We start from the raw sequence: 27,431 nt of genomic DNA, 5'->3' as shown, positions 1-27,431 counted from the left end.
TGACCAGACAGGAGCTGGCGGGTGTCTGGGATGTGGCAGCGCTAAGTGGTACCTGAGCTGAAGGGGGTTGTGGTTTGTGGTTGGGTGGAAGTGCCTGAGGAGGGGATGAGCTCTTCCCCCAGCTGGAATCATCATCACAGACAAGGGGTAACTTTCGAGAGGGTGTGATTCAGAAATGAATTGATGTGATTTTCCATTGAGAAAGAGAAATACAAGTAAAGTCCAGGAGCTCCTCAGGATTGCTCTCACCTCTGGCCAGTGTGTCAATCAGATGAGCACGGACTGGATGCATAGTTCTTACAGAGGGTTTTGAGAACTATGGATTAAAAGTACAATGAAAGTGCAAAGTTTTCTTGCTAACTCAGAAAGCCAAGAACCACCCCTCATTTAGCACTTCAGCTCTCTGGTGCATTTTGGACAAGACTTTTAAAGATACCTGTACAAATACTGACCTCTGTAACTGGATGTTTGTGTAGGCAAACGTCACTGGCATCAAGAGATGTGCCTGTTCTGCTCCTCAGTGCAATACTCATCTTCTCCACTTCTCTGCCCACGGGGGATTTCCAGCCTATGTGCCTGGGAATAATCATGTTTCTCGAGTGTGTGGGTCGTGTGGAGCCGTGACAGCTCCTTGCCCAGGGAGGGTAACCTGCCTGTCACCCGCTTTCAGCATGGGATGTGCGATGCTGGATGACACGGCAGAAGCATGCGGTATTGAGGCCACGCTCAGCGCTGGGGGCAGGAGGATGGGAATTCATTATTGGTGCTGTGTCTCTTTTAATCAGGAGGCAGGTGGTGCTTCTCCTTGGTCCAGGAACGGGGTAAGTGATGGAAGATGCTGCAGGGGTGCACCCTGAGAGGGAAGGGAGGACGGGGCTAGTGATGCTTGAAAGGTGTCCATACCAGGGAGAGGAAGGTGGTACTGAGGATGCCCTTGCAGGGGGGGAGATGTTGCAGAACAGATAAAGCAAGGAGATACCCAGCGAGAGCTCCGTGTGGGGGAGCCCCTGATCAACACCCAGCCCTGGAGCTTGCAAAGGCAGGCGGCACAGCCCATGATAGTGGCAGTGCTAAGTACCACGGGGAGGGGGGATGCCATGATCTCCTCCAGCTCCTTCTATCTGATATAGAAATGTGAATTGCCGTGCCAGAAGAAACTACATTTCCCAGTTTCCCTTGCAGCCCAGGGGAATAAGCAATTGGAAGATTTAAATAGACCAGGCCAGAAGCAACCAACCTTTGGCATAACGCTTTTCCCTCCTCTTCTTCCAATCTATTGGCTGTTTAACCTTTTTCCCTGGCACTGGAGTGGCTGCCAAGCCTGGCATTAATTCTCCTTCCAAGCTTGCTAGGCCCGTGAAGTAAACAGCCATGTGCATTCCTTACTCTATATTTAACAGCTGCAGTCTGTGCTGGGGGCAACTGCAACAGAGGGGAACCTTTGCAGCTTCCCAAATTCACGGCTTGCGAGGGTGGGAGTGGGGGAAGCTTCCTGCAGGGAGAAGAGGGATTTCTCTCCTTCCTGGTGTTTGCAGAGCAGGTTGCGTTAAAGAGAGACTGCAATGCCAGCATCCCAGCCGCGGTCCAGGGCAAGAGACAGGAACAATGTCCTCAACAGGGCTGAGTTCCTCTCCCTGAATCAGCCCTTGAAGGGGAACCAGGAGAACAGGAGCTCCGGCAAGAAGCAGAGCAGCCAGGCCGGAGGAGCTGGTACCCAGAGCAGCAATCCCAAGGAGCGGAGGCAGTCGCAGCAGCTACCCGAAGAGGACTGCATGCAGCTCAACCCCTCCTTCAAGGGAATCGCCTTCAACTCCCTGCTGGCCATCGATATCTGCATATCCAAGAGGCTGGGGGTGTGCGCCAACAGAGCCTCCTCCTGGGGTGGTGCTCGCTCCATGATCAACCTCCTGGGGATAACGGGACACGGCATCCCCTGGATTGCGGGGACGCTCATCTGCCTGGTGAAGAGCAGCACGCTGGCAGGCCAAGAGGTCCTCATGAACCTGCTGCTAGGTGAGTGGCAAACCTCCCTCCCCACCGGGAAAGTCCAGCCCTGATCACAAGTGACAGAGGCAATAGGACTCCTCCTCGGCCTGCTCCCAGCCACCGGTGTGGTTGGGAAGCAGGGAGTGACCTTTAGGGTGAATGCTGCACCTATTGGCTGTCTCGGTCATGGGTACCATGGGTGATGGGTGTAGCAATAAGTTGCCTAAGAGGGATGGAGTAATCGTGGTAGCTGGTGACACTCATGGAGCAGGGGCAGGTCCCTGGTCCTGCATGGGACAGGGTTGTCCAGTCAGACTGAGGAAGTGTCTGTGATGTGCAGGTGGATACCAGCAGTCATGTCTTTATTTAATCTAAGGTCATCTGCCTTGGTGGGAAAACATAAAGATTTGTATCTTTGATACATGGATCAATTCCTGAAGATATCCTTGAGAAAAAGATGTTTCCATCCCCTCGCCACCTTCTTGAACAGACCCTGGTTCGCGGCTCAGCCATTGCATGATGGAGTCCTGTCTCCTTCCCTGCTGCGGTTTGATCTTGCCTCTTCCCTCCCTTGAGGACCTTTCTTGCTGCTGTCCCATTTCCATGCGCTAATTTGACCCAGAGGCTGTGCAGACGGGCTGGGATCTCTCTGCCTCTCCTCCTAGTCCTTCCTTGTGCAGTGGTCGGTGTCCTTGTTTCTGGAGGTTGGGATGTGTTAAAGGAGTTGCCTTCTCAGTTGAGCAGGGCCCATTCCACCCGTGTGGACCAATGTCCCATCAGGGACCAGGCTGAGCTGTAGGCATAACTTCCCTTAGATCCTGGCCCCAAACCACCCTGGCCATGTCTACATGAGGACCTTGTTCTTCTTGCTCTTCTGCCTTTGGCATGGGGCTCAGTTATCATGTTTTTCCTTGTGACTAACTACTATCTCATCTGGCTGGGATCCACCCAAGTGTTTCACCCTGCCCAAAAACCAGTGATTGGATCTCCCACTTTTGGTTGGTAAGAGAAATTAAAACCACTGGATTTAGGCCTTTGCTTCTCAGGGATCCTTTTGAGAAGACATAGGGACATTTTAATTCAGAAGTGCCTCAGGTAGGGGACATCCTGTCTGCAGGGGACAACTGCAGCACAATATGAGCTCTGCAACATGGCCCCAAGCTTTTTTTTCTCACAAGTTCATCTTTTGGAGAGGGTGAAGATTGCACTGAACTGGCTTGAAAAGCACAGTGGTAGCTGCCTTTTCTCCCCTCTTGCCTTTGAAAGAGACTGCCCTTGTGCTGTGACATCTAGTGAAGGGAGGCCATCGCAGGGAAGAAGCCAGAATAGCATCAGCGTGATGCAGAGCCCACTGATGTCAGCAGTTCTTCCAGGGCCTCCTCGGTGTGCTAGGTCAGCCTCTCGCTGAGAGAAGCTCCATTTAAAAGGGCACGAGGATGAAATAGGAGGTGACGAACATCAACGGGCACAGAGTCCAGATGTCTCTTGACCCGAGAGCCTTCAATGGTTTTGGAGCCTGAAAACTGACCTCTTTGGCTCCAAAACATTTGAGGTCCTTATGAAGCGTTAATGCCACCTTTGGCTTAAAAGCAAGGAAGGTTTTCTTACTCTTCTGTTGCCATGTGAGGAGGCCAAATGCAAAGCCACCTCTGGGCATATTGAAACTTTGAGTATCAGGTGGCCACTGGGAGAGCTCAGCCTTGCACCACTACTTGGATTTCAGATGTGGTGACTTGACAGCTCCATCAAGAGCTCCAAAGAGCAGCCTCCAAAGAGCTCCTCTTTGCCATCCAAGTGGACAACACTGACTGGTGGGACTGACCGAAGCACCCTGAGCCTCTATTGTCAGAGCTTCCTTTGCAGGACTCATGTCACCCCACTGAGCTCATCTCTGTTGTGAGCATGGCCTTGGTTTGATATTCCAGATTGCAGTCAGAAACTCCGGGTATCCGAGTAGCTGCTGCTGTAATATCTGCATTGCTGATGGAGGAAGGAGCTGGCTAGAGAGCGTGGGGCTGGTGGACCTAGGCAGATCCTGTGAGAAGTGTGGTCTTGTGTAGGTAGGAAGGGCATGACACATCTGCTGCATCTGGCATCCTTGGTCCCTCCCGTTGCTGTTTGCCTATGGTTCAAATCCATCAGGATGTGATGTAAAGTACTCCTGAGTAGGGACAGCTCAAAGGGAAGGGAACCTCCTGGTGCTTCCCTGCTCTCTGGAGAAGAGGCAAGCAGGGAAGTCGGGGTTGTCTGTGGTACCCCTTCCTCACCTCCACTGTCTCTCCTCCCTTCCCCCTGCTTGCTAAGGGTTTGATACATCAAGCAGAATTTCTGATGCAGTCTCTGGGCAGGGAGCCAGCCCATCACAGAGCACTTGTTTAGGATGTGCAATCAGGCTTTCAAGGCAAGGAGACAGGAGACTGCTGGAATGGGACCGGGAACCTGGCAGAAGCATCACTGCAGATGGAGGCGGGGCGCTTGCGCCTGGGGAGCTCTTGCCAACACATGTGGGAGCATTTTGGGTGAGGGAGTCTGCCCCCGGGATGCTCCATCCATGCCAACTGCAGATGTTGATCAGCAACCTCAAGCAATGTTTTCCCTCCATGTTTGTCATCTGTGATGGAATATATTGATTCTCATTGTAATCTCTCCCAGCAAATGCCAAAGAGCCGGAGGAGCACGCTCACGGGTTGTTGCTGAAAAGATGGAAGAAATCAGATATCCATGCCCACTGTACAAAATCCCTCTGCCAGAATGTGCTTTCAGGAAGACTTCTCTCAGCATTGCCAGCCCTGGCTGTTGAAGAGTCAGGAAGAAAAGTCTGCACCCCTCAGCCAAACTGAGGAAATCATAGCTCAGGAAACCCCCCAGTTTTAGAGTTCATTTTATTTAAATGAATGACTGAAAATGGAACTTCCAGGATCTTTCAAGCTTTTCTCTGCAATCACAAGGATTTAATGAAAACTGAGGTGCTCAGAAAATCATTTGAACCTTGCAATTGGTCTATCGGGGGAAAACAGATGTAAAGCTTTCACTAAAATTCCCAGATCTGCTTCAGAACCAGACAGAAACTCCATTAAACCCTGGGGGAAGCAGTGCCTCAGTTTCTGGTTCTGATCCATCTGGTGAGGATGTGGGTCCAAATTTAGTGATTCATTGACTGTAAAGCCAGCAAAGAACATTTGGATCATTGATCTAACCCACAGCAAAATACAGGCTGTAGCACATCCCTTAATTTATTCCTGTTCAATTTGTTATGGGGAAAAAACCCAAACACTCAATCTGATGTACAATTACAAGTGACGGTGAACTTGTCAGAACCATTTCTGTATTACTGCAGTGGTAGAGATGCTCACAAGCGCCTTCTTTCATTTTGACTCTTCCCTTCATTGCATCTGCATACCCTTGCCTCTTCAGCTGAATAGCTCTTTTAGCCAACATCTCTTCTGCCTTTCAATATTTTGGATAGCGCTCAAGTAATTTCTTCACCTCCTATTTATTAAACTGAACAGATTGATCTCGTTAGAATGATGGTCTTTTCAGGCCCAGGCACCTTCTTGCTCTGATGGAATATGGTCATCTCTCCAAAGTGGTCACTCTGGTGAAGTCCACCTATTGTGTTTACAGCCAAATAACCACCTTATTCAGTTATCTGCAGCCCAGCCATGTGCCTTTGCTGGCAGAAGGTATCTGCTTAGTTAACCCTTGCGTATAAAATACATATTTCTGCTCAGTTTGAAATACCAGCCATTAAGTGGTTCTACTTTGTTCACAGCTTCTGAAATAGGTATTTAGATTAGGAGGAGAGAAAGCCATGGTCTTCTGTTTGCCTGCTGTCGCAGCGACACAGGTCCTGGTCCTCCACCATCACCAGCTGGCTCTGCATCCTGCTTCCAAAGGGTGGGTTGGCTCTTTGGTGCTGTCACTAAGCATTTATTGCCATCAAGTAAAGCAGTGCTGTAGGGTATGGACATATCATCATGATTGGATGCCATAGAATGAGGAAACAAGTAGAGCCCAGGGTCACTTCTCCTCTCCTGAAGGTCAGTGAGGAGGCAGTTTTTGCTCTCTCCAGCTTTCTCCCTGAATACTGACCTAGCTTTAGCCTGCCTGGGAACCAAGCCATAATATTCTGAGGCATAGTCCCCTGCAGACTTTATCCTAAGCCATATATGTATTTATTTTTAAATATATATATATATTTATAAATACATATATATGTCCGGGACTCTGCAGTCCCACACCAGCAGTTTCCAAGCAAGACCAGATTGGCAGGAAAGGTGGGTTAGAAAGGAAAGACAGCAAGAAATACCTTCCCCAGGCCCCTCAAGACCCCGCTGACCCTGCTCTAACAATACAGAGGTGCTTCAAGTATTGTCATGCTTTTCATTGGAGGCCATGTGGTGAAAATGCAGATAGTACAGCCCGTTGCTGCTAAAGGTCACCGAGTAGATTAAGTGGCCAGGCAGCACAGACAAGCTCATCCTGTCGAGCCTCAGGGTTTGGCAGCCCAGAGCCAGCAGAGAGGCTGGGGAGTTGCACAGCAGATGGATCAGTCTATATGCAGCAGAGCTAAGCCGAGAGCCCCAGAGGTGGTTTGGGGCCAGATGTGTTTATTTTCTCCCCTTTAATTTTCTCATTGTAAGGCTGAGGATTTCCTGAGCTAGACAGGGCAGATGATGCTTCGGCAGGGAAGGGGAGATGATGTCCTGAGTGAACCATCCCTCCTTGTAAAACCTGGCCCACAGAGGAGGCCCAGCCCCTGTCCAGAACCCACTGAGACCTCAGCAAGTTTGCAGCACATCTGCCCAGCTTGCATGTCAGGCAACCCAATACGACTGACCCATGGCCAGACAGGGGGAATGACACAGATGCCCACTCCCTGCATCCAGCACCTAGACCCAGGTCCAGCCTGGCATTAAATTTTCCTCCTCATCACATCAAGATGCTAATCTGCCTTTCGTTGTCCTGCGCAGACACAGTAGTTAATGTCCCTTGTCCTTTGGTGGGTGCCATCCTCACCCTTCATCCCTTCAAGGCTGATGAGCTCGGGCATCTCTGAACAGCGAGTGATGCCCGGCTCTCCTGTCTTCTCTGCCCCACTTCCGTCTCCTTCCCTGCCTGCTTCCTCTACAGCAAATGTGTACTGTTCACTGCAGGGCAGGCTTGTGAATCTGCAGTGTCCCTTCAGGTGAAGGACAGTCAGTGACAGGCTGGGACCTACCTGCCTGTGGCTGGAGCAGGCATGGGCCTATTCCCAGGGACAAGCATAGGGTCTTTATCAGCCCCATGGTCTGATCAGCCCCTTGGTATTGGGCAGCATCAAGGGACTCAGCTCCTGGCTGGCTGCTTGGTGCTGAGGATGCTGCGAGCCCTGCAGCCATCAGCGTGCAGCCCTTGGGGAAGCTGCAGCAAGCTGAAATCCAACCCTCACACAGAGTGAGCAGGCAAAATGTTCCACAGCCTGAATGCAGAGTGAGAGAGAAAGAAGTGCGAGGGTTGTTGAATGGGAAGAGGGGGAATAAACATGGGAAATGAGTCATCCTTATGTCTGTCACTCCGGGAACAGCTTCCCATTGCCCCTGCCTGGAGCAAAAAGGGGGCTGTAGCTGTTTCGATCAGGCAGAGCCAGTCCTGCTGGAGAAGCTGAGCCAGGCTCTGGCCCAAAGGGAGATCCCGGGAAATGGGTGAGTGTGTTTGCCTCTAATGCGACCTGACGGGAGCAGTGGCTGGGAAGAGGAAGGTGGAGGAGTTGGGCGGTGAGGTGAGTCTCTGGGAGGAGCACAGGCAGGGAGAGCCCATTGGGTATCCTGCTCTGGGACAGGCTTGGTGCAGGATGGGAGAGGGGATGAACTGTCTCTTTTCCTTTCCCTTATAAGAAATCCCCATGTTCTCACCTGGAGCACAGTTCTGGTCTTGCTCTCCATTTCCGACTAGACAGGGATGCTGGAGACATACCTGACCTGGGTCTAACTGACTGTGAGGTGTGATGGTCGGAGGCCCTCTGAGCACCACAGAATCAGCCCCAATTGGGTTTTTGGCCAGTTTGCCTTGCTGAAGGCAGCAGGGTGTAAATACAGGCCTAAGCAGCGCGGAGTCCAAGCGAGGAGCCCAGCTTCTACGGGCTGCAACGTGCTGGTGGTCACCAGCCCCAGGCAGTTTCCTTCCCCCACCGGTGCTGTGGTGCTTATGTGTGTTGCAGCGTGTGGTTCTGAGATGTGCTGATGTTTCCTACACTGCTGCCATAGCATTCAGGGACATTGGGAGCTGTCAGAGCCCTTCTGGGATGCAGCTGAGCCATCCTGGGGGCTGCTCAGCTCATGTTCCTCACCAGCACCACCCCTTTTCACTGCACTCACCGTCTCATCCCCAAGCTGTGCAGACCCCACTTAGTCATTGATGCTGAGATGCAAATTGCCCGGATCCCAGCGGCACAGTATTTCCAAGGGGGAAACTCCAGGAAGCCTGTGTTTGCACTCAGGGCTGTTTCTAATCATCTGGGATATAGCTGCTCTATTTTTAGTTGTTGGTTGGGGTTTTTTCATTATTAATTGTACAATGCAGCTTTCCACCATTATTCTTCACCTCCCTGTGGCCGCTTATCCCATGCTGCTGCTTGTTCAGCCAAAAAATAACCTCCCACCAAAATGCTACAGCATCTGATTCATTGGTTCTTCAGCGTGTCCTGCCATCTGTGCCTTTTCTCAGCTCTTGCACCCAATAGTACCACATTTGGGGAAGAAAATGGAGTAGAGGAGTTCACTTCCAGAGGAGTGGATCTCTTCCAGCTCCCACCAACTCCACCAAAGAGGGACTGGAGACGCTTTTGAAACCTGCGTCTTGCATTAATATCAACTAGTCAAGGCTGCAAACAGCTCATTTTCCAGGTCAGGGAGCCCAATGCCTGTGGGAGATTTGGGAAGTTCAGAAGCAGGAGGAGGGGGTGTGTAAGTGAAAATAAAAGTGGGAAAAAATTATGAATTCTAATTACGGAGAAAAAAATCCCTGTTTTCTGGGAATGGTGACATTTGTTCAGGGTTCACTCCTGAGTGGCTGATCTGGGAATAGAAGACCTTCAAAGCCAGCTGTAGTTGGGACCATGTGCCATCTCAGTGGGGTTGGTGTAGCCTCCAGCATGGAGGGACCTGGGTGAGAGCAGGCTGCAGACTCTGAAGCCCAAGCAGTGAGTTATCATCAACTTGTCTCTGCTTTAAAACAGTGTTGGGGCCAGGCAGAGTGGGGGAGTGGGGTATTCAATGCCCTTGGGTGCTTCTGAGCTCATGGGATGGGTTTGCTCCTTGTTCCTGGACATTTTCCTCCCCCTTTTCCTCTCCCCACACTTCAGAGTCCAGCTCGTGGCTGGTTCTGATCCCGATCTCACAGGCTGGGCTGTCTCATCTGAGCAGCCCCATGTGCATGGAGTCATATGAATCACAGCTCCAGGAGCAGATGAAGCCAAGGGCTTTTTTTGCTTTCTTCTTTTTCCCTCTCTACCCCCATCACTGCACCCAGGTTGTTTTTCAGCTGGGATAACATGTTTATATAAACATCTCAGCTGGAATCTTCCTCTGTCCTTGGAGATGCTGCTTGGCTCCAACCTGGGGCAGGCGATGGATGCCCCTGAGGGTGCTCTCCCCATCCTCATCCTCAGCTGGGACAGAAAGGACCTTAATGGTGGCAGGGGACATCCAACTGTTTCAACTTGCCTTAAATATGAGCTTTGGGGTTTGGCTTGTTTCTGCTGTGATGATGCTTCGGATTCGTCCTTGTGCCCTGCCTGCGCAGGGTTCGCCTCTCCGCTCTTAATGGGCTCCTAACGTTTGGTGGTAGGAGCAAGGCAGATAATTGTTTTCCTTTTCTTATTAATAGATATAAAACGTCTGCCCAGGGGGCTCACTTTCAGCTCATTTGCTGTGCATCTGATGCCAGATGTTGGCTATTTACAATACCAAGGTGATCTCTGATGCTAAAATTGTCGCAGGCAGACAAGACTTGCTCTTTGGTTTTGTGCTTTAAGGAAGTTTTAGATGTTAATAGAGCATTTTGTGATGGTTTTGCAGTGGAAATCTGGAGGATTGTTTCCCTTTAACAGCAGATCAAAGGGGAAATTCTGAGTCTTTTTCAGAAGAATGTGAAAAAAGTGATGGGCAAGAGCTAATCCTTTCTTTGCTCTTTTGAATTCAACGCTACCTGGATTTTACATCCAACACTGCCTGTTTTAAATCCAATGCTACATGGATCTGGGGGAATGACATGATGAAAATATCACTTAAAATGAAGATTTCTTGCTCCTCTCCTCTCACCTCGGTCAGGTGGCACCCTGCCATCCCTGCTGCACTCCGACAGCCCTGTCTGCCTGTCTCCAGAGAGCAGCATTACGCAAGTGCAGGCTGGTAAATCAGCTGCAGGCTCCCTTCTGCAGTCCCTGCCCGGGCTGTATTTCCTCCAGCCTTCAGTCGGGTCAGCCTGAAGGATTTGCACGTCTCTTCCCTAAGTTAGGGACAGGGGAAGGACAGACCGAAGGTGATGCTGCTGCTTTGCAGGTGGCTGCGCTGGGAGGTGCAAGATTAAGGGACTTCGGATGCAAGCAGTAGCCAGTAGGCACCAGAGGTACCCCCTTGCAGCTGGACCCACCAAGGATGCCCATAGAAAGTTAACCCCTTAAATGCATAATGGGTGAGGAGGGAGGATTTGGTTTGCATTAAGGGGCAAAAGTAAGTGAGCTGAAGTCCAAGCAGGTATGTAGGTCAAGGAATTGCAAGGGAATAGGGCCCAGGCTGGGGCTGCTGGGTATTTGTTCCTGCAGGGTTCCCCATTGGCAGCACCATCAGCATCAGTGCTGTGTGCTGATTCACCCTGGCAGTGCCTGGCTGCCCGCAGCAATGCGCAGGGGCACAGAGGTTCTGCTGAGCCCAGAGCTGGATGAGGGCACTGGGACCCCCCCATACCATGGGAGCTGGGGGAGGGCAGGCTGCTGGGGCTGTTCCATGAATCAGTTGTTTCATGGAACTGGATGAAGGAACAGAAAGTGCAAGGGGAAGTGACCAGGAAAGCAGCAGGCGGAAGGATCTTGGTTTTTTTCCTTTCAACAGCAAATTAACCCACAGTTTTTATGCTGTCATGCCTTCAGATCTTGAAATGTGAGGAAAGAAGGCTTTCTGCTTTCTGTGCATCATTGATGAAAATCAAACCTAGCAGTACTGAAGGCCCATTTTATTCATCTTCTGAATGGAAGGATTATTAAAACAGCTGTTTGGCGTGTTCTCCATGCCCTGAACACCTCCATGCACACACGCCTGCATACCCCAGGTTGCCCTGACATCCCCTTTGACCATAAAAAAATCTTGTAAGCACAAAATACTGATGGACAGTGGTAAACACCATGTCACTAAAGCACAGTACGCTTGTGCTACTGATCTACAGGCAGATTTGGTGGGGAATGGCCTATAGCAGGTGTGTTGTATGCCATGGAGGAGACACTGGGGATCCTTTGGGGTGCTTCCTGAGTCCTGGCTGGGCTCCTCAGCAATGCAATAAGCTGCTGACTTCAGCAGGAGCAGCTTCTTCCCTTGGCAGCGCTGGGGAAAGTGCCATTTCTTTTCTGAAATGAATGTGTGTCTGGGCTCCTGAGTTTGCGTCCCAGATCTCACGCAGTTCTTGTCCAGGCGAGATGGGACCAACGAGCAATGCAGCCAGGGAGCTCAGAAAATCACCTCCTGAAGCACTTTGCTGAATTGGGGCTGTGGAAGGGTCATCTTGGTGAGGTGAGGAGCTGGGCTGGGGTGATTTAGGAAGCCCAGCATGAGCAGAGCCGTGTAGCTGCCCGAACGCAGCAATACTGCTGGTTAGCTACAGCGGGCTGTGCTGACAGCACTCAGCTTTAACAGGAAACCCCCGAGAGTGGCTGCTTCAGCCTGGGTTTGAAATTCCTCCCTCCCATTCCCCCTTATCCAGCCCCTTAAAAACATATAAGCAAACCTCCAAATGCAGTTACCCGCTCTGTGCCAGGGTCCCCTGCTGCAAGCTGCAGACCTCCCCCTGCTCTCTGCCCATCACATCAGGCAGGCTCTGTGTCCTGGCTGTCCTTATTCTCCTAAGCCCATCACTACCACTACAGGCCTGGTGTTGTGACCAGCCTCTTTGCACCCCGCTTACACATGCAGCTTCACCACCTCATTTCAGATGCCACCTATAAACCTTTCCTTCATGTCCACTTCCTGCTTCTCATTGTGTTTAACTTGGAGTCCCACTGTGGACTGTGCTGCCATTGGCGCTATCAAGGAGCTGCTAACCAGGCCTCTTCCCCTTCTCCATCTCCTCTCCACAGCTCTGAGAGCCCAGGAGTGGCTCAGGCAGGACTTGATGGGCAGGAGGTCCAAGGAGTTCCTGCTGTCCCCCTTCCCCATGCAAGATACCCTGTGGATGAGGAAGAGCAATAGTTCTTCGATAACGAGAGAATTTGGCCAGGATAAACCCCATCTCCATCCCAAAGCAGTGCTGGAGGCTGGCTGTGCAGGGGTGGCACGCTGCAGGAGGCAGGCGAGCAGAGCTGCTGTGACAGCTCCTGCCAGCTGAGGAGCTGCCTGCCTCCAATGTGCCATCTCATTTCCCATCCCCTGCCACCGCCGCACTCCCATTCATCCTCCTGAAACCTTGTCAGCTCTCAAGGAACGGTCTTTATCAGGGGAGAGGAAGCAGGTGACTGGCCCCTCACATTCCTGCTGAAGGAGCAGGCTGTGCTCATGATGGTCTATATTTCCTTGTCATCGCTGTGAGGAGCTGAAATCAGCACTCTCACTAATTAGGAGGGCTGGGGAAAAGCAGACGAGTGGATTAAAGAAAACTAAAATCGATGCTAGGAAATAGAAACGACAGTACCTGTCTGCTGGGGCAAAGGAGGTGGGGTGAAGAGGAGGGTGATGAAGACAAGCGCTGATGGGTTTCACTCCCAAAGCAGCTAGGGAAGAAAGGTGATTTGGTGTCGAGATGTGTAGCTGCAGGAGTGGTCCCTTTGCTGCCACAAGCCTGGGTTTGCTCAGGCTGGGGGGGGGTGTTGCCCCCAAACCATATTTGTGCAGGGAAGGGGGTACACAGGGTGACTTGCAGGAAGAAAGCCCCAGGGAGAGGGAGGCGAGTGGAAGCAAGAAATGGCTTGTGGGTGTTCAACACCTCAGCAGAGGAAGAGGGACAGGCGGGGGATACCGAGGAGGATGTCACCTGCCCTCCAACGCACCAAGGTGCTGTTTCTAACACGGAAGCCCTTTTTCTTTATTGCATGGCTTTGCCCTTGGCTCCCTGTCTCTTAATGCTCTTTTCTTAGTGAAACCTGTTAGTGCAGTGTGATCCCACTGGCTGGTTCTGGAGTGGTGGGCTTGGGAAAGGACAAGGGGCACCACCACAAAGTGCCATGGGGCACCTTTCCTCCCACTGACTGCTCACTGCAGCCTGGTCACCCCAGCACAGAACCACCCCAGGTAGGGGTATGTCCTTGCTGGACGAGGTTCCTAAAGCATGGGGTGGAGGACAGGAACAGGGACACCCAGTCCAGTGGTTTCAGGGCCAAAAGAGTTTTAATTTTAGCTTCACCAGTTGCTCTTTCCCTCCACAGGCAGATTGCTTGCCTGGGTTTCTCCCAAAAGAGATGGTGGTAATGGTGCTTGCCTTCTCCATGGGAGGGTTGATTAACATTTGGGTGGTGATCAGAGGATGGGGAGGCTGCATGCAGCTGAACCATGGACACATGGGTAGAACTGAACCCAAATCTTTATCTAAAAACAGTGACAACCCTTGAATGTTCTGCCTTGAAACTTGCCTTTGCCTCTGCTCCGTCTCTGACCTTTCCCTCTTGTCTCTTGTCCTGTAGCCCTGCTCCTGGACATCATGATTGTGGCTGGTTTGCAGAAGCTGGCCAAGCGGAAGGGTCCGTACGACATCACCCCTGGCTTGTTGGACTACCTGACCATGGACACCTATGCGTTTCCAGCCGGGCACGCCAGCCGGGTGGCCATGCTCTCCAAGTTCTTCCTCAACCACCTCGTCTTGGCCATCCCTCTCCGGATCCTGCTGGTCCTCTGGGCTTTCTGTGTGGGCTTTTCCCGCGTCATGATCGGACGGCACCACATCACAGATGTCCTGTCTGGCTTTGTTTTCGGCTACTTACAGTTCAGGCTGGTGGAGTTGATATGGATGTCTTCCAACACGTGTCAGATGTTGATATCCATCTGGTGAACACGGGGGACTAGATGCCTTTCCACTGGAAACTAGTAGATACTTGAAGAGTCTCCCTCCCAGTGTTTTCTACGTGTTGTTTGTTGGAAGCAGTTGTAGCTTCCATGAGTAGTGGCGTTTTTTAATGTTGCTTCCCCACTTGACAAAAAAATAATGTTTCTTGCAATGGATTGGGTTTTAGCAATCAAGGGCCATACCTGTGTTTTGGCCATATTCTCAAGCTGTGTTTGGACAGCAACCTAATTTAGCTTTATGGGTGAGAGAAACGAGCTACATGGCTGCATATGGGTGGTTGACATCAGCACCTTGATGTGTCCTCAGGAGAGGCAGCGCCTGAGAGCTTCCTGAGAACACGTTCATTAACTTTTTTGATGCTAAACAATTTTGGCCACAGTGCTTTTTCCTTTTGTAAGCCCAGGAGTGTGTCTTGTACAGAGTCAGGACACTGCCAGCACTTCACAGATAATAAATAATCAGAAAAATCCTGCCCTGTTTGGTTCTTATCACGAGGGAAGGGACAAAAGCCAGTTCAGTGTAGCTTTGAGATATGCATTCAACTCGGAGCAGGTCCTGACCGAAGGGATGCAAATGATCACTTAAATGGTTTGCTTTGCATGGGATGGACCTAGATGGGTGCTCAGAATGACGAAGGTGGCATGTTGAAACCAGCCTTTCATCTACTGTTCAAAAATCTGCTCTGTGAGGGTTGTGAGGAGGAGTTGGTCTGGTAAAGGACAAATGCAAGTTGTCCATTTCTGTCCTAGTAGGGAGTAATTGAATAGGCATTGTGCTGAGTCGTGGTGATTTTGCAAAGCAGGTCTAGGTACACAGCAAAGAGTCTTTGTGGCCATGATTTTATAATGATGCAAAATGATGGTGTAGATGGGAATTTCCGAGGTAAGTCTTGTACTGCATTGAGTGTTTTCTGGTACACCCATCAGTGCTGGTGAGCTAGAGGGAGGCAGGCAGGCCTGCCTGTACCCCTGCCTCTGCTCCCTTGTCTGTAACCTCATTACAGAGGTAAATTGTGAATGTTTCTGTGTCTTACCCTTTATGAAATGAGGAGCCCACTCCTGACCTTCCTTATTGCAAGACTGAACTAATTGGTGCCTGTGAACTGGTCTGAGATTACTGCATACAGAGTTTGATACCCAGACACAGTGCTGTTCCCATTACTGACAAGCAGCCACCTTGAAACCTGGCTGATGTTTTCAGTGGTGACAGCCATGCTCAGTGTGGTATCTCTGAAATGGATCACCTGTCACAACTGTCTAAGAAAATCCCGTATTTTGCACAGAACCCTCCAGTTCTCTGTGGTTTCTGTCTTAAGAAGAGTTTGATGTTTGGCAGGTGATGGACACTAGACTCAGCACGTGGATGCATCCTGCAGAATGAAGGGATCCCATCATCCATGTTCTCCTGTCTATCCCAAGTGAGCAAAATGCACCCAGCAAGGCCAAGGAGCAACCAGCTGCGTCTTGTACACATCTATCTGTGTGTCTTGGGGAGCCTCTTCCTACAGGGGCTGCTGGTGAGAAGGAGACATTCAGATAATGACTGTTGCAAGCTGCTAACATTCGTTGCACTTTGATAATTAACACGAAAAGAAGCTAAACAGAAAATCTATCCCTGGCATGTGTCTCCAGCTGGGATGTGAGCACAGAGCCCTGGGAGCTCCTGCGCTGCCAGCTCCAAGGCTGGAGCAGAAGCTTGATGAGGAGAACCACTGCGTCCTTCAGAGATGAGCCTCCCATGGAGCTCCCTGGGGTGGGCTGTGTGAAGGTCCCATGGGAAGGGCTGTCACTGAGTGTGCTCAGGGAAAGGGAGAGCTCTGGGGCTTGCTGGTTATCCCTGAAGGCTGTGGGTTGGTGCTGCAGCAGGCGGAGCAGTGGGGGGGTGGTCGGTGCTGCCACATTCTCCTGTTGCTTCTTGTTTAAACGGGGCGGGAGCAGAGACATGGTGCTGCGCCTGTCCTCCATCAGGGGTTTTCTTTGCCAGCCTCCTTCTCCTGCAAAAATGTATGTGAAGAAGTGAGCTATGGTGCTTTTTCTTTCTTCCAGACACTTGGCAGAGTTTATCCTCACCCCTAGGAAAGGTGGAGGCACGCTACTGCAGCTCCGATGATGGGGGTATGCATCTATGCATAGCTGGAGATGGTGGGTACCTGAAAAGGCAGGGGAAGACTTTGCCCTGATTGCTTTGTGGGAAGCTCTCACTTCGTGGTTCTAGGTTTTATTGAACCTTTGTAAATAGGCTGGATGCATCCACAGCCATGTCGCTGGGTCCAGGTTTCCTTGCACTTGTGTTGTCTTCTCCTGGTCTATCTAGGATGGCTTTGAAAGAATTGCTCCTGCTCTTTGCTGGTGTGATCAGGAGGTTGTGGCCTGGAGAAGGTGCCGTGGTAGGTAACTTCAGCTGAGCCGATCTCATCCCAGCACGTGGTTGCAAAGCAGGAGAGGAGGGAGAGGTGAGCTGGGGTAAATTGGGGTTTACAGGACAGGGCTCGATCCCACAAAGAGTTTCTCTGAGGAACCTTTCTCCTCAGCACCCCTGCAGCCTGCACCCCTTTGCCTCCCTGGTACTCCAGTGCCTAATGCAGGGGAGCCCTGGTACTCATATGCTTGCTGCAGGGAGGGTTTGGGGTGAGCCCTGGCAAGTGAGTGTGGATCTAGGCACAGAGGCACCAGGAAAGACCCAGCAGAGCCTTGCCGTGGCCATGCCCAGCCCTCCCAGCAAGGCGAGTGGCACAGCACCACATGGCATCCCTCACCCCTCTCTCCCAGCTGCCTGCCATGCCAAAGGTACCGCTCAGAAACAACCAGCATCACTGCAGCAAAACCCAGCTTCTGTCTCTATAGCAACAGTGAGGGATGGTGGGTACCACTGTGGGGCTGTGTGGCCAGTGGCCCATGTTCCTACAGTCCCTGTCACCCAACAGGCAGGACAGGCTGGGGCTGGGTCACCTATTACCTCCTGTGGGGAAGCAGGAGATCCCCAGCCCGGCCCCCCCTGGGGACACAGCTGGGGAGCAGTGACAGGACAACATGGTTCTTCCATCAAAAAGGTACAATCTGGAGCATCTATCCTCAGCTTTCAGTCCCAGTAACACTACCTCAGGCTGTGCTGGGGAGCTGGGAGGCAGCATGGGGAGGGCTTAGCTCCCTGTGCTGCTCTCACAGGCATCTAGGGCCAGATCCTGAGTGTTTTGGCTCAAAGGCAAGAAGGGCACAGCAGCACAAGGGAAAGGACAATCCCTTTGTCCCAAGGCCTTTGGGCTTTACATCTGTGCAGATGCCATCTGCTTTTCAGCCCTTGGTTGCTGCTTGTGAGGATGAGTATGAATGCAGCAGCCTGTCATTAAAGCCCTGCAGTCTGAGGAGGGTTTTCTCCCTGCTCTGAGGGCGTTAGAGGGATGGGGCTGGGTATCAGCCCCAACAGCACTGCTGGACCATGGGCTTCTGTGTAATGTGCTGGAGGCATCACCCAGTTGTGCTCTCCACTGGCCTCAGAGTTCAGGGGCTGTAACAAACACCAGTGGGGAGGCAAAAGGCCAAATGGTTTGAGCTCCTTCAGGATGGCCTAGGAATGTGAGTGTTTTCCCTGCACCTTCAGGTCCCCAAATTCAGCCAGGCAGGGCTCAGTGTGGGGCTCAGGGAGGAGTGGTCTTTCCCAAGACAGGATCTCTCCATCCCAGAAGGAATGAACAAGCCCTGATTGTGGCATCTTCTGCCTTGCAGGTAATCTAACAGATGAATTAAGACAGTTCCCCAGAGGAGGCAAGTGCAGCGCATGGATGTGAGTTCTGTGGAGCCGGGATAGTCCCAGGCTGTGGCGGTGGTGATTTAGTTTGTGATTCTGCTGCATGCAGTGAAAGGCCTCTCCTTCCCTCGCCATAATGCTGATTATGCTCAGCAGCAATAAGAGGTTTTAATTTATTAAAAAAATATAAAAAGGGTGCCAGGGCAAGTAGCAAATCTGGATTATATCTTTGAGCATATGTGGGAATCACGGCTAGGGTGTTTAGATCCCCCCTCCCAACCTAAGCTGGTTTTGTATCTTTGTGGCTGGGGCTGTGCTGGAATGAAGGTGGGACAAATCCCTTCCCATACCAGGGATGAGCTGCCCCCCCTGCCATAGGGCTGCCCAGGGGGTCCTCTCTGCTGTCCCACAAGAAGGGGTGGCTGAGGCCCTGTGTCCCCACCAGGATGAGGCAGCTGATGGAGAGGGAAGCTGGCCGGCACCCAGTTGGCAGATTTGAGGATTAGGAAGGCTGTTACACAAGGTGTCCCTGCAGTAGCACAGGTCTGCCCCTAGTTCACCCCATGCTGGGTTTTATTGGACAAAACCACTCCTTTTACTCATATGGCATGTTTCTGATGGGGGTGAAGGGACCCATGGGCTTAACCAGCTCCCAGCAGCATGGTGCCCCTGGCACAGCCCTGACACTGCTTCCTGCAGCACCCGGGATGGCCCCATCAGCCACAAACTCCCTTCTGGGGCTCAAAGTTTTCGTCCCAGTTAGGGATAACCATCAGCATGGTTTTTAGTTAAGTATTTGTATTAAAGTGATAATTTACATTGTTGTTTCCAGGCTAAAATTTTAATATATTGGGCAAAGCCTAAAGAAATAGGATGGTTCCTCGCTTTCATGCCCGTGCACTGTGGAGGGTGCTGTCAGAGCAGGTGATGCTGCAGATGAAAGATGCGTGAACACAGCTGATGCCTTTTATGTGTGGTTGGTCATCTGAAATAGAGACATGACCAGTTCCTGCCTTGGCATGGGGGGCTCCAGGCGGGAGCATGGACACATTAGCTGCAGGGTGGGAGCAGGTGATGGTGTCACCCCTGTCTGAATACAGGGCTTGATTTAAGGTGGTGCAGTGGGCTCGGCCCCCCAAGGCGGGCAGGGGCAGGGTTACTTTGTTCCCCGTTTCGCTGGGACTCGGATCTCCGTGTTCGTTCCCCAGGACACAAGAGTCAAAGCGGATTAAGGGTCCCTCGGCTGATCACAGTTATTTCATTATTTGAGTGAAATCCCTTGTAAATACCGCCTCCCCCCTTTTCTTTTTACAAAAATAGAAGGCAAGGAAGAATTGGAGATTTAGGAAAAGTTAATCGCAGGAGTCACTCGAAAGCCATTAACCTCTTGCAGCCTGAGCAGCGCCCGAACCCCGCTGCAGTGGGGAGATGCTGAATGACCCAGCGCCAGTGGTTTCCCCAGCCTCCCAAAGCAGGGTTTTCCATGGAAAATCTTAGCACAGGAGGCCTCTCCGGCTGCATGGTGTTACAGCCACTTTGTTCACAGCTTGGCCATGATGAACTGCTAATTGTGGTGTTGGAACAAATTGGCTCAAGCGCCCAGCAAAGTCCAGCCCAGTCATGTCTCGGCAGCAGGGAAGCCCTGCGGCAAACGAGCGGGCTCAGGGCCATTGGAAATGCTGATGCTCTTCTCTTTACTGTGTGGTTCCTCTGAGCCTCTCTGGTGGATGGGGACCTGGGCATCATACAGGGATCTCTCCCAGGTTTTCTAACAGATTTCAGACAGTTTCCACTCCCCAGAAACTTCCCTATCCTAGCAGAATCCCCATCCCTCTCATACACCCTTGCCACTGGACCCTTTCTGACTTTATCACTTCTCCCACAGCCAGCAGCCTTGTGCAAGTCCATCGGTGCTGGAAAGTCAGACCTGCAGAGATTCATTAAAATAAGAGCAATGGGAAGAGAAAAGCTGAGAGCTGCTTTGGATAGTTACAAAATGATGGATAGTCACAAAACACTTGCCCAGAGACCAAAGTGCTCTGGGCATTCGGTGATGTTTGCTTCCAGCCAAGAAGCTGTGCAATAAACACGCTCGATGCAGTGGTGATTAAGGAATCAGCCTTTGATATCTGGGTGCAGGTCCACTGCAAGGATGCACACAGAACTGATGCCCTCTCCCTTTGGAGCTGCCAGCACTGGTTTGTCATGGTTTGCTTGCCCTGGCTGCAAGGGGAAGGGAGGGTTTACTTGCTTTAAATCCTAAACCTAAAGTTGTGTATTAATAGCATCGTGATGTGTGGCTTTTGTGTCCAGCGCAAGCCAGAGGTTATATAAAACACAGATTAATGGGAATCAGCAAAATAGAGGAGCACGTGGAGGGATGCGGTGAGGATGTCTTGGGAAGGGAGATAGGGGGGGAACTGCCAGGTCCAGAGGGGAGAGAAGGTGGCTGAGCAGATTCAAAGTGTTTCCTGGCAGGATTTGCTCCAGTTATTGTTCTGCAGTCCCCAATTCAGGACATTTCCTGAGACAGCATTGCTGTGATCAGGGTCTTTTGTCCCTGGGTGACCACAAGAAGGCAGAAACGGCGTCTGTGAATTTGACTGGAAATGGCTCCTTTTTTTTTTTAGACGCCATACATCACTTCTGCACCTGCAAACTAGCAAACAAACCACAGGATAGAAGCTAAAGTAACAAGCAGTCATTCAAAGGAAAGACACGTTTTTCACTGGATTGTAAATAAACCACCACCACCACCCGACATGGCTTGTTTCTTCTCTCCCATCCCAAAAAGCAAGGTGATACTTGGCTTAAGAAAGGCTGGGGATTGTCAGAAACTCCTTCTTACTCTTGCTCCTCAGTGACCGATGATATCTGGGGCCCCCGTGCACAACTCACAACAGCATCGCCCCAGTTCTGGGCAGAAAAGTTCCCTCTTGCAGACTCCTCCACCTAGAAACATTCAATATGTGCTGAAGGCGCAGCAGGGACATTAAACCAAACCCATCCTTTGCAGCTCCTCAGAGCAGGGGCAGGGCAGGAGAGATGAGCACAAGAGGGAAAGCAACAGGTTTTTGGGCACCTGCCTCTGATGGTAACCTTCCCTGGGAGAGCACGACCAACTCAACCACACGGGAAGATGTTTCCCACCCCGGAGGAAGGCACAGCAGGATTCCAACCATCAATCACATCCCGCCGGGAAGGGCTTATATGGGTTGTGGGATTCCTGGTGGGATGGCTTTTTTTCAAAGCCTCCTGCAATAACAGCAGCCGTTGCTCAGCTTCCTTTCTAGATAACCTTTTTCCTGCTGCCCAGCATGCTTATCTGCTGCAGACAGACTGGCAAGATGAACCGGAAAGCTGATACCTTATCTCTGCCTCTCAAGGAGCTTATTTAAGTGCTGGAATGTGTTGCAATGGTAAATGATTGTTAAAATCTAAGTGAGGTACATGGACCTAAGGACAGGTCCTGCTGGGAGGGAGCACCTAGTGAAAAAGGAGACTTGCAGGACTACAGCCTTTCCAGGCTTTTCCATCTTTTATCTGCCAAAAGATGCAACACCTAAACCGTAAAGTGTTTGTTTAAAACCAAAAGGCATGGGCTGGGTTTCTCACTAATCTGTGGGTTAATGCTGCAGGCTGCTCCCAGCTCTGCAAGTTTCACCCTGTCCCCTCGATACGGCTTTATCTGTGTCTCAGTTTACTCACTGCAGGAAATACACTGCTGTGGGTGGAAATATACTTGCGAGGGGTGCAGTGAGGGTTAACAGTATGTGATATCACATGGCACATATTCCTCACTCACCCTTTAATCTGTACTGGTGCAGGAGGCAGTAAGATGCTAACACATTCATAAAGGTAAATAGGATTTGAGAGCTATTGGTCTAATTGAAATGAACGGGGCTCGCCTGCTCAGACAGCCTGATACAATGAAATGAGACCTCTCTGGGGGCACAGGAGTCGAGCAGAGCTTCAGCACTTCACTTATTTCAGCCACTGCAGGTGGCAGCTACAGCAATAGCGATTGCAGACACCGGGTTTGAGCACTGTGACAGCAGAGCAGCCAGGGAAAACCGGCGTGGCCAGGGTGATGTCCCTAACAGCTGCTGAGGAGGGGCAAGACAGGCTTATTTTGGTCCTGTCCTGGGTAGAAAATAGACATCGGAGCCGGGTGCCAGCCTGGAGCACGCTGCCAGAAAAAGCAGGGGAGTTCTCCCTCCTAATGGGCAACTGTGTCCCAGTGTACGTGGGGGTTAAGGGGACTAGGGAGCAGCCCCATGCCAGTGAGGCCCTAAAGAGCTCTAGGTGTGAGTGTCTGGATCCCAGTGCACTGGGATCCCAGTGAGTAATGGGAGCATGAGTGCGTGCGAGGAGTCCCTACCCTGACAGCACCACTGAGGGCCGGGCTCAGGCTTAGAGATGGCTCTCACTGCTCCAGCTGCTCTTGCATGGTAGTTGCTAGAGAAACTGTACTTTGGCAATGCACGTTGCTACCACGGGCTGCTGCCTCTGAAAGTTGATCTGTTCCACATCACTGACTACTTTTCCATAGCGATGCATAAGGAATCACCATTCCAGAGCAGACCTCAGCCCGTCTGTGTGACGATGCCGAGTGCCTCAGTGGAAATACATGTGGCAGCCAGGATGGGACAACATGCTTTCTGGGAGGTCTGATCCAGTCCTACACTAGCTAGAGCTGACCTATCCCTTGAGGCTTTTCATTCCCTGCAAACCCCTTGGAATGTGATTTGATCATGCTGATGGGGAACAGGGCTGATATAGCCACTATGTCCTGATCAGTGCTGTGTGTCCCTGCCCCAGCCCTTCTTGCTCAACTCCTTTCGGGCAGCTCTCGTATTTTGGGGATGTCACAGCTCAGTCCTCACCCTGCATGCCTGCTGGGTGCAGTGACCATCAGGATGGGCACGGGCTGTCCTGCAGACAGAGCAATGCCCAAATGCACCCAGCTCTGGCTGCAGCCCCCACACAGCTTAGCAGTTGTCCCTGTCAATGTAAAAGGCAGGAATGGGGGCATCCATCTGAGCCTCTTGGCGTCCGTGTCTTGTGATCCTGAAACCCAAGAGCCCCCCCTGACTCAGCAGGTTATTTATAACGCCCTGGCTGTGCTCCTGCCGCAGTGCCTGCCAACCCTGGCATCGCCTGTGTCTCCTCCACAGCCAGGCGAGACACACATACCCCAGGCAAGGACAGGGGCTCCTTCCCGATGGCCCCTGCACCCATTTCCACCCATGGGGCTGGACAGAGGTGGTGTGAGGCACATGGAGGGGTCTGAAGAGACTCCTGAGGCCTGCACAGAGAGGCTCCTGGTGGTGCTGAATTTAGCTTCATCACATCTTTGTCTCAGGTCCTGTGTTTTCTTGGACCTAAAATCAGCCCTGGTGCAGGCTGCAGGGTGAGTGAGCTGGGATTGCTGGGCTGTAGCATCAGCACTGCTCCCTGCCTGTTCCCTGGGGTGGGACACACCGGGTGTCCCCAGTGCTGCAGACCCGGGTGGCACTTGCCTTCCCTGTCCATTTGGACAGCTGCCGGGTTTCCATCTGTCTCTGCCGAACCTCCTCTTTTGGTCAGAGCCTTTGCCCTTGCCCAGGCTCCTCTTCCCAGGATTGCGAGGGCAAAGCAGAGAAGCTAGGGATCCCTTGGAGACTCTTTAGGTACACATGGCACCTGGGGGGAATGAACGGCACATTCATCAAAACTCTGGCGATGATGCGGTCTGGGTTTGGGCTGTTCCAGGGGGAGCACACAGGCTGCAGGCAGCCTTCTGGGGGTCCCTGAGCACTGGGGGTCACTGCCAGCTATGGGGCACACAGACCAGAGCTACCCAGGTTTCCTCCTGCCTGCGGTGGGCTGTAGCACACGCACACCCCTGTCACATCATACAAACAAGCCCATCCCCAGGAGGCTCAGCAAAGCTGCAGGGTAATTTGGTGTGAGGATGAGCCAGGCTGTGTTTACCAGGGCTGGTGCTCGTTAGCCAGGTTCGTTAGCACTCCCTGGGCAGGTTTTAAATAGCAGAGTGGGAGCTGCTCTCCAGGTCTGGGGTAGCTCTGGCTGCAAGCTGGAGCACTGATTCCTTCCCCTTCTCTCTTCCTTCCTTGTTTCTTTCTTTCTCTCCTTATAGGCTTCCACATGCTGCACCACGAGGAGGTGGAGGCTTCTCTCTTGTCATTGTAAGTCTTCTGGCACCAGGAGTAGTGCCCCAAACTCCCCTGACTTCCTCATCTGTACCCAGAGAGGCTGTGTCCTCTCTGGACCTGCAGTTCATGGGTAGAGCTAGAGCTCTTTGCTGAGCTCTGCATAAGCTCCCAGAGTCCTGATAGCTCTATCCATGGTTTATTCCCTTCCCAGCTCTCCTGCTGAACCAGCACGCAGGCTTGTCCCTGCTTGTGATGGGGACCAGAGCTCTGGAAGGGGACTGGAGCTAGGGAAGGAGGCAGCACAAACTTCCTCACCTGTACCCTGGGCTGCCCCAGCACCATGGCTCCACTTCACGTTCCAGGGCAGAGCACCTGAGCTTCCCACCATTGATGTGGCTGTTTCCATCCCACTGTGCCCCATTATGGGGCCATGAGGATAGAAAAGGGAACTTCTCTGTGATATGGATATATTTCACCAGTGTGACCCTTTCTCTTTTCTCCTCATGATGGTTCTTTCACCCCCTTTTCCTTCCTCATTTCCCTCCTGGGGCTTTCCCCCTCTTTTCCCACCCCCTCCAACCTTCTCATCCCCATTTCTCATCACTTCCTCTTCCACCCATACCATGTCTTGGCCCTGCAGCAGGGGAAGGGTTTCAGCCCACAGTACCAACCAAAACCCCTCTCTCTGCTTGACACCTTTGCCTCTCCATTGCACACCAGCGGTAGGTGCGGGACCACCACGCAGCCGGTAAGCTGCGCTGTTACCCCCTCAACGCAGGTCTCTTGCTGTGGGGAGGGACGCAGTCCCCGGAGCCCACCGGGCACCGGCCCCGCTGGGCCGGCTCTGGCCGCAGCCCGCCCGCCGCTGCTCCCAGGCCGGATTTGTCGCTCCCTCTAGTGGGAACCGGGGGGATGTCGCCGCCGCCACCCGGGATCCCGGCCCCGGGGGCAGCGGGCAGCAGTGTCGAGTGGAAGTCCCGTGGGGAGTCGCACCCCGCGCCTTGCAGCTATTCCCCATGGGGCTTTGGACAAGGGGAATGGCTTTAACCTGCCAGAGGGGAGATTGAGATGAGCTCTGAGGCAGAAGCTCTCCCCTGTGAGGGTGCTGAGGCGCTGGCACAGGGTGCCCAGAGAAGCTGTGGCTGCCCCAGCCCTGGCAGTGTTCAAGGCCAGGTTGGACACAGGGGCTTGGAGCAACCTGCTCTAGGGGAAGGTGTCCCTGCCCGTGGCAGGGGTTGGAACTGGATGAGCTTTAAGGTCCCTTCCAGCCCTAACAATTCTGTGACCCCTACAGCAGGGCACAGAGGAGCAGGCCTGCCTTCAATGGCTGGATCTTTTTGAGCTGAGGATTTTTTCAGTTAGCGCCCACTGAAATACTCAGGAATTGTGTTAATAATTAAAGAGGAGACTGAATTCAAGAGGGACTTTGTGTGATCTCATGAGACAGAAGAGACAAATCTAGACATCAGAAAAAAACGCTCGCTAAAGCATAGCATTATTTCATAAATTCCCCAATAAAAAGGCAATGCTGCAACTCTGGAGTTGTTCCAAACAATGGCCTTTGCTTGGGGGGCTCTGAAAGTGAATCCTGCAGCTCCTGTTCATCGCAAGTTACCATTTCTGTCTCTGCATGTGTGCAGGATTCACATGCTGGCCAGGCTGTGATCAACCCACTGCAGATCAAAGCCATGCTTGTCAGGGACAGCGAGAGCCTGCTTGCTTACAGCAGGGGTTGCAGCTCCACCAAAACCACTTATTCTCATCAGCTTCATCGTGTTCAGAAGCAGCTGATGGTTCCCTTTGGCGGGGTGAAGCGAGATATTTTTGATCTGTGAAACAACAGCTGCCTCACAACACATGGAGCGGAGGAATCAGATGGTTGTGATTGAAGGTTGGAATTGTGAATCCAAATGTGTCTGTGAACTTATATTCCTGCCACATCTGTGGTCCTTACAAGGGTTTCAAGGTAGGAAACAAAATTGCGTTGGTTTAAATCTGGACCCAATATAAGGCATTGTAAAATCAATTACCTTAAAACTCCCTCAATAAATTTGGGATAAGTATGGATTCACCTATCCTTGGTTTTTTGGGGAGGTTTCCCCCTCTTTGTCAGTGCAGGTCTTGTGGCTAACTCCAGCCACAAATACTTGGCTGAGTTTGTCCCCAAAGTAGGCTGCAGTTTCCATGACTGGATGTACTAGAGTGAATGCAATGGCATTTCAAGAGCGTGGGGTTTTTTGCTAAAATATCTGGATCAGCTCTGCTGAGGTTTATCTCTCGTGTTTGGGACAAGTGCAGGTCTTCAGATTTAGCATGAAATAAGACTGATGGATATTTGTGTAATCCAGTGATCTGCCTATGATTTGTCAAAAAAATTGGGATAGGTTGATCTAAGAAAGCCATGTTGCCCTTCTCAGAAATACTTCTTGTTTTGAGATACACCTTCTAGGGCACCATATCAAATAACTGGATTCCCTTATTTGTCTTTATTTCTTTTTCCTAAGACCTTTAAAAAAGGGAGCTTTGACAGAGCAAAGGTGCTAACTGCAAAAGCAGATGCTCCTAGCAGTGTTTTTCTGTGTGTTCTGGGAGCAAGTGTTGCACTGAAAAAACGGGTCTTTGCTTGGCAAAGCGTTGCTTCTTGCATCTTTATCCTCCTGTTTTCTCCTCTTTTCTGAGTGTTCCAAATACTTAGCATTTCAACAACAATCTTCAGAGTCTTCTGAAGGACACAAACTGTCATGTTTCAGACAGATGGATGGTGCTGATTGAGTTTTTCTTGAACCTCTTGCTATTTAGGCAACCAAGGCTGTGCAAGGGCTTCCAAGTGGATGCAGTAAGAAAGAGTTTGGGCTTTAAAAGCTGCTTTGCTAACTTCTGAACAGCACAGCCAAAGGAAAAAATCACCAAGCCAGGACGAGCAGAAGCAGAAGTCTTGGTTTGCAGTTACACACAAGGAAAAACTGAAGTCATGGCTAATGAAGTGTCTCCAAAATACTTGCAGTATCAGGCAACTAGTGTTTGGTTCTCATTGCAAGCAAAGCTCAGAGCTAAAGCCAGCTGAAAGCAATTCACTTCTCATTGGAAGAATAGTTTCTTCCTTTTAATCAGCTCTGTTTTAAATGATTTCCTTTTTTAGCGCCTTAAATAGTCATTTTGGTTTGTCCTTCAGGCAGCCAGCATTTGCTCACGAAGAATGGTTTGGGTCTGCAGACTTTAAAAGGACAAACAATAGTCTGGCAAACAGAAATGTTTCAATGGCATTGCGTCTTTATATGGAGCCTGCAATTCCCATGGGCTGCA

The 27,431-nt window shown here is 51.4% G+C and overlaps 1 protein-coding gene and 2 long non-coding RNA genes across 4 annotated transcripts; 2 read left to right on the top strand and 1 right to left on the bottom strand.

Moving 5' to 3' along the window:
• The first annotated feature begins 516 nt into the window (after positions 1–516).
• PLPP7 (phospholipid phosphatase 7 (inactive)) lies at positions 517–16,242 on the top strand. Of its 2 annotated transcripts, XM_030506987.1 has the most exons (4): positions 517–821; positions 1,541–2,013; positions 13,847–15,108; positions 15,509–16,242. In XM_030506987.1, exons 2-3 carry the CDS (start codon positions 1,563–1,565, stop codon positions 14,209–14,211), a joined length of 816 nt encoding a protein of 271 aa, XP_030362847.1. In that variant the 5' UTR covers positions 517–821; positions 1,541–1,562; the 3' UTR covers positions 14,212–15,108; positions 15,509–16,242. The 2 variants fall into 2 exon arrangements, with proteins under 2 accessions (XP_030362847.1, XP_030362845.1); XM_030506985.1 differs by lacking the exon at positions 517–821 and having other exon boundaries at positions 1,278–2,013.
• Positions 16,243–20,287: 4,045 nt separating this feature from the next.
• On the bottom strand, positions 20,288–21,134 carry LOC115617003. The gene is made up of 2 exons (XR_003994475.1): positions 21,053–21,134; positions 20,288–20,613 (listed from the first exon to the last, which is right to left on the bottom strand). It is a non-coding gene; the product is annotated as an uncharacterized LOC115617003 (long non-coding RNA).
• Positions 21,135–21,627: 493 nt separating this feature from the next.
• On the top strand, positions 21,628–26,027 carry LOC115617004. The gene is made up of 2 exons (XR_003994476.1): positions 21,628–21,828; positions 25,769–26,027. It is a non-coding gene; the product is annotated as an uncharacterized LOC115617004 (long non-coding RNA).
• Positions 26,028–27,431: the final 1,404 nt, after the last annotated feature.

The sequence above is a fragment of the Strigops habroptila genome, chromosome 15 (assembly GCF_004027225.2).
Source record: "Strigops habroptila isolate Jane chromosome 15, bStrHab1.2.pri, whole genome shotgun sequence".
NCBI classification, from domain to species: domain Eukaryota; kingdom Metazoa; phylum Chordata; class Aves; order Psittaciformes; family Psittacidae; genus Strigops; species Strigops habroptila.
Note: the sequence above shows the minus strand (reverse complement) of the source record. Positions and strands in the feature narration are given on the sequence as shown.

What these genes read in the sequence shown, in the direction of transcription:
- PLPP7 (XM_030506987.1), top strand. Translation starts at nt 1,563, where the DNA reads ATGCCAGCATCCCAGCCGCGGTCCAGGGCAAGAGACAGGAACAATGTC. An exon ending in CCTCATGAACCTGCTGCTAG is followed by an intron (nt 2,014 to 13,846) that starts GTGAGTGGCAAA and finishes CTTGTCCTGTAG; the next exon opens with CCCTGCTCCTGGACATCATG.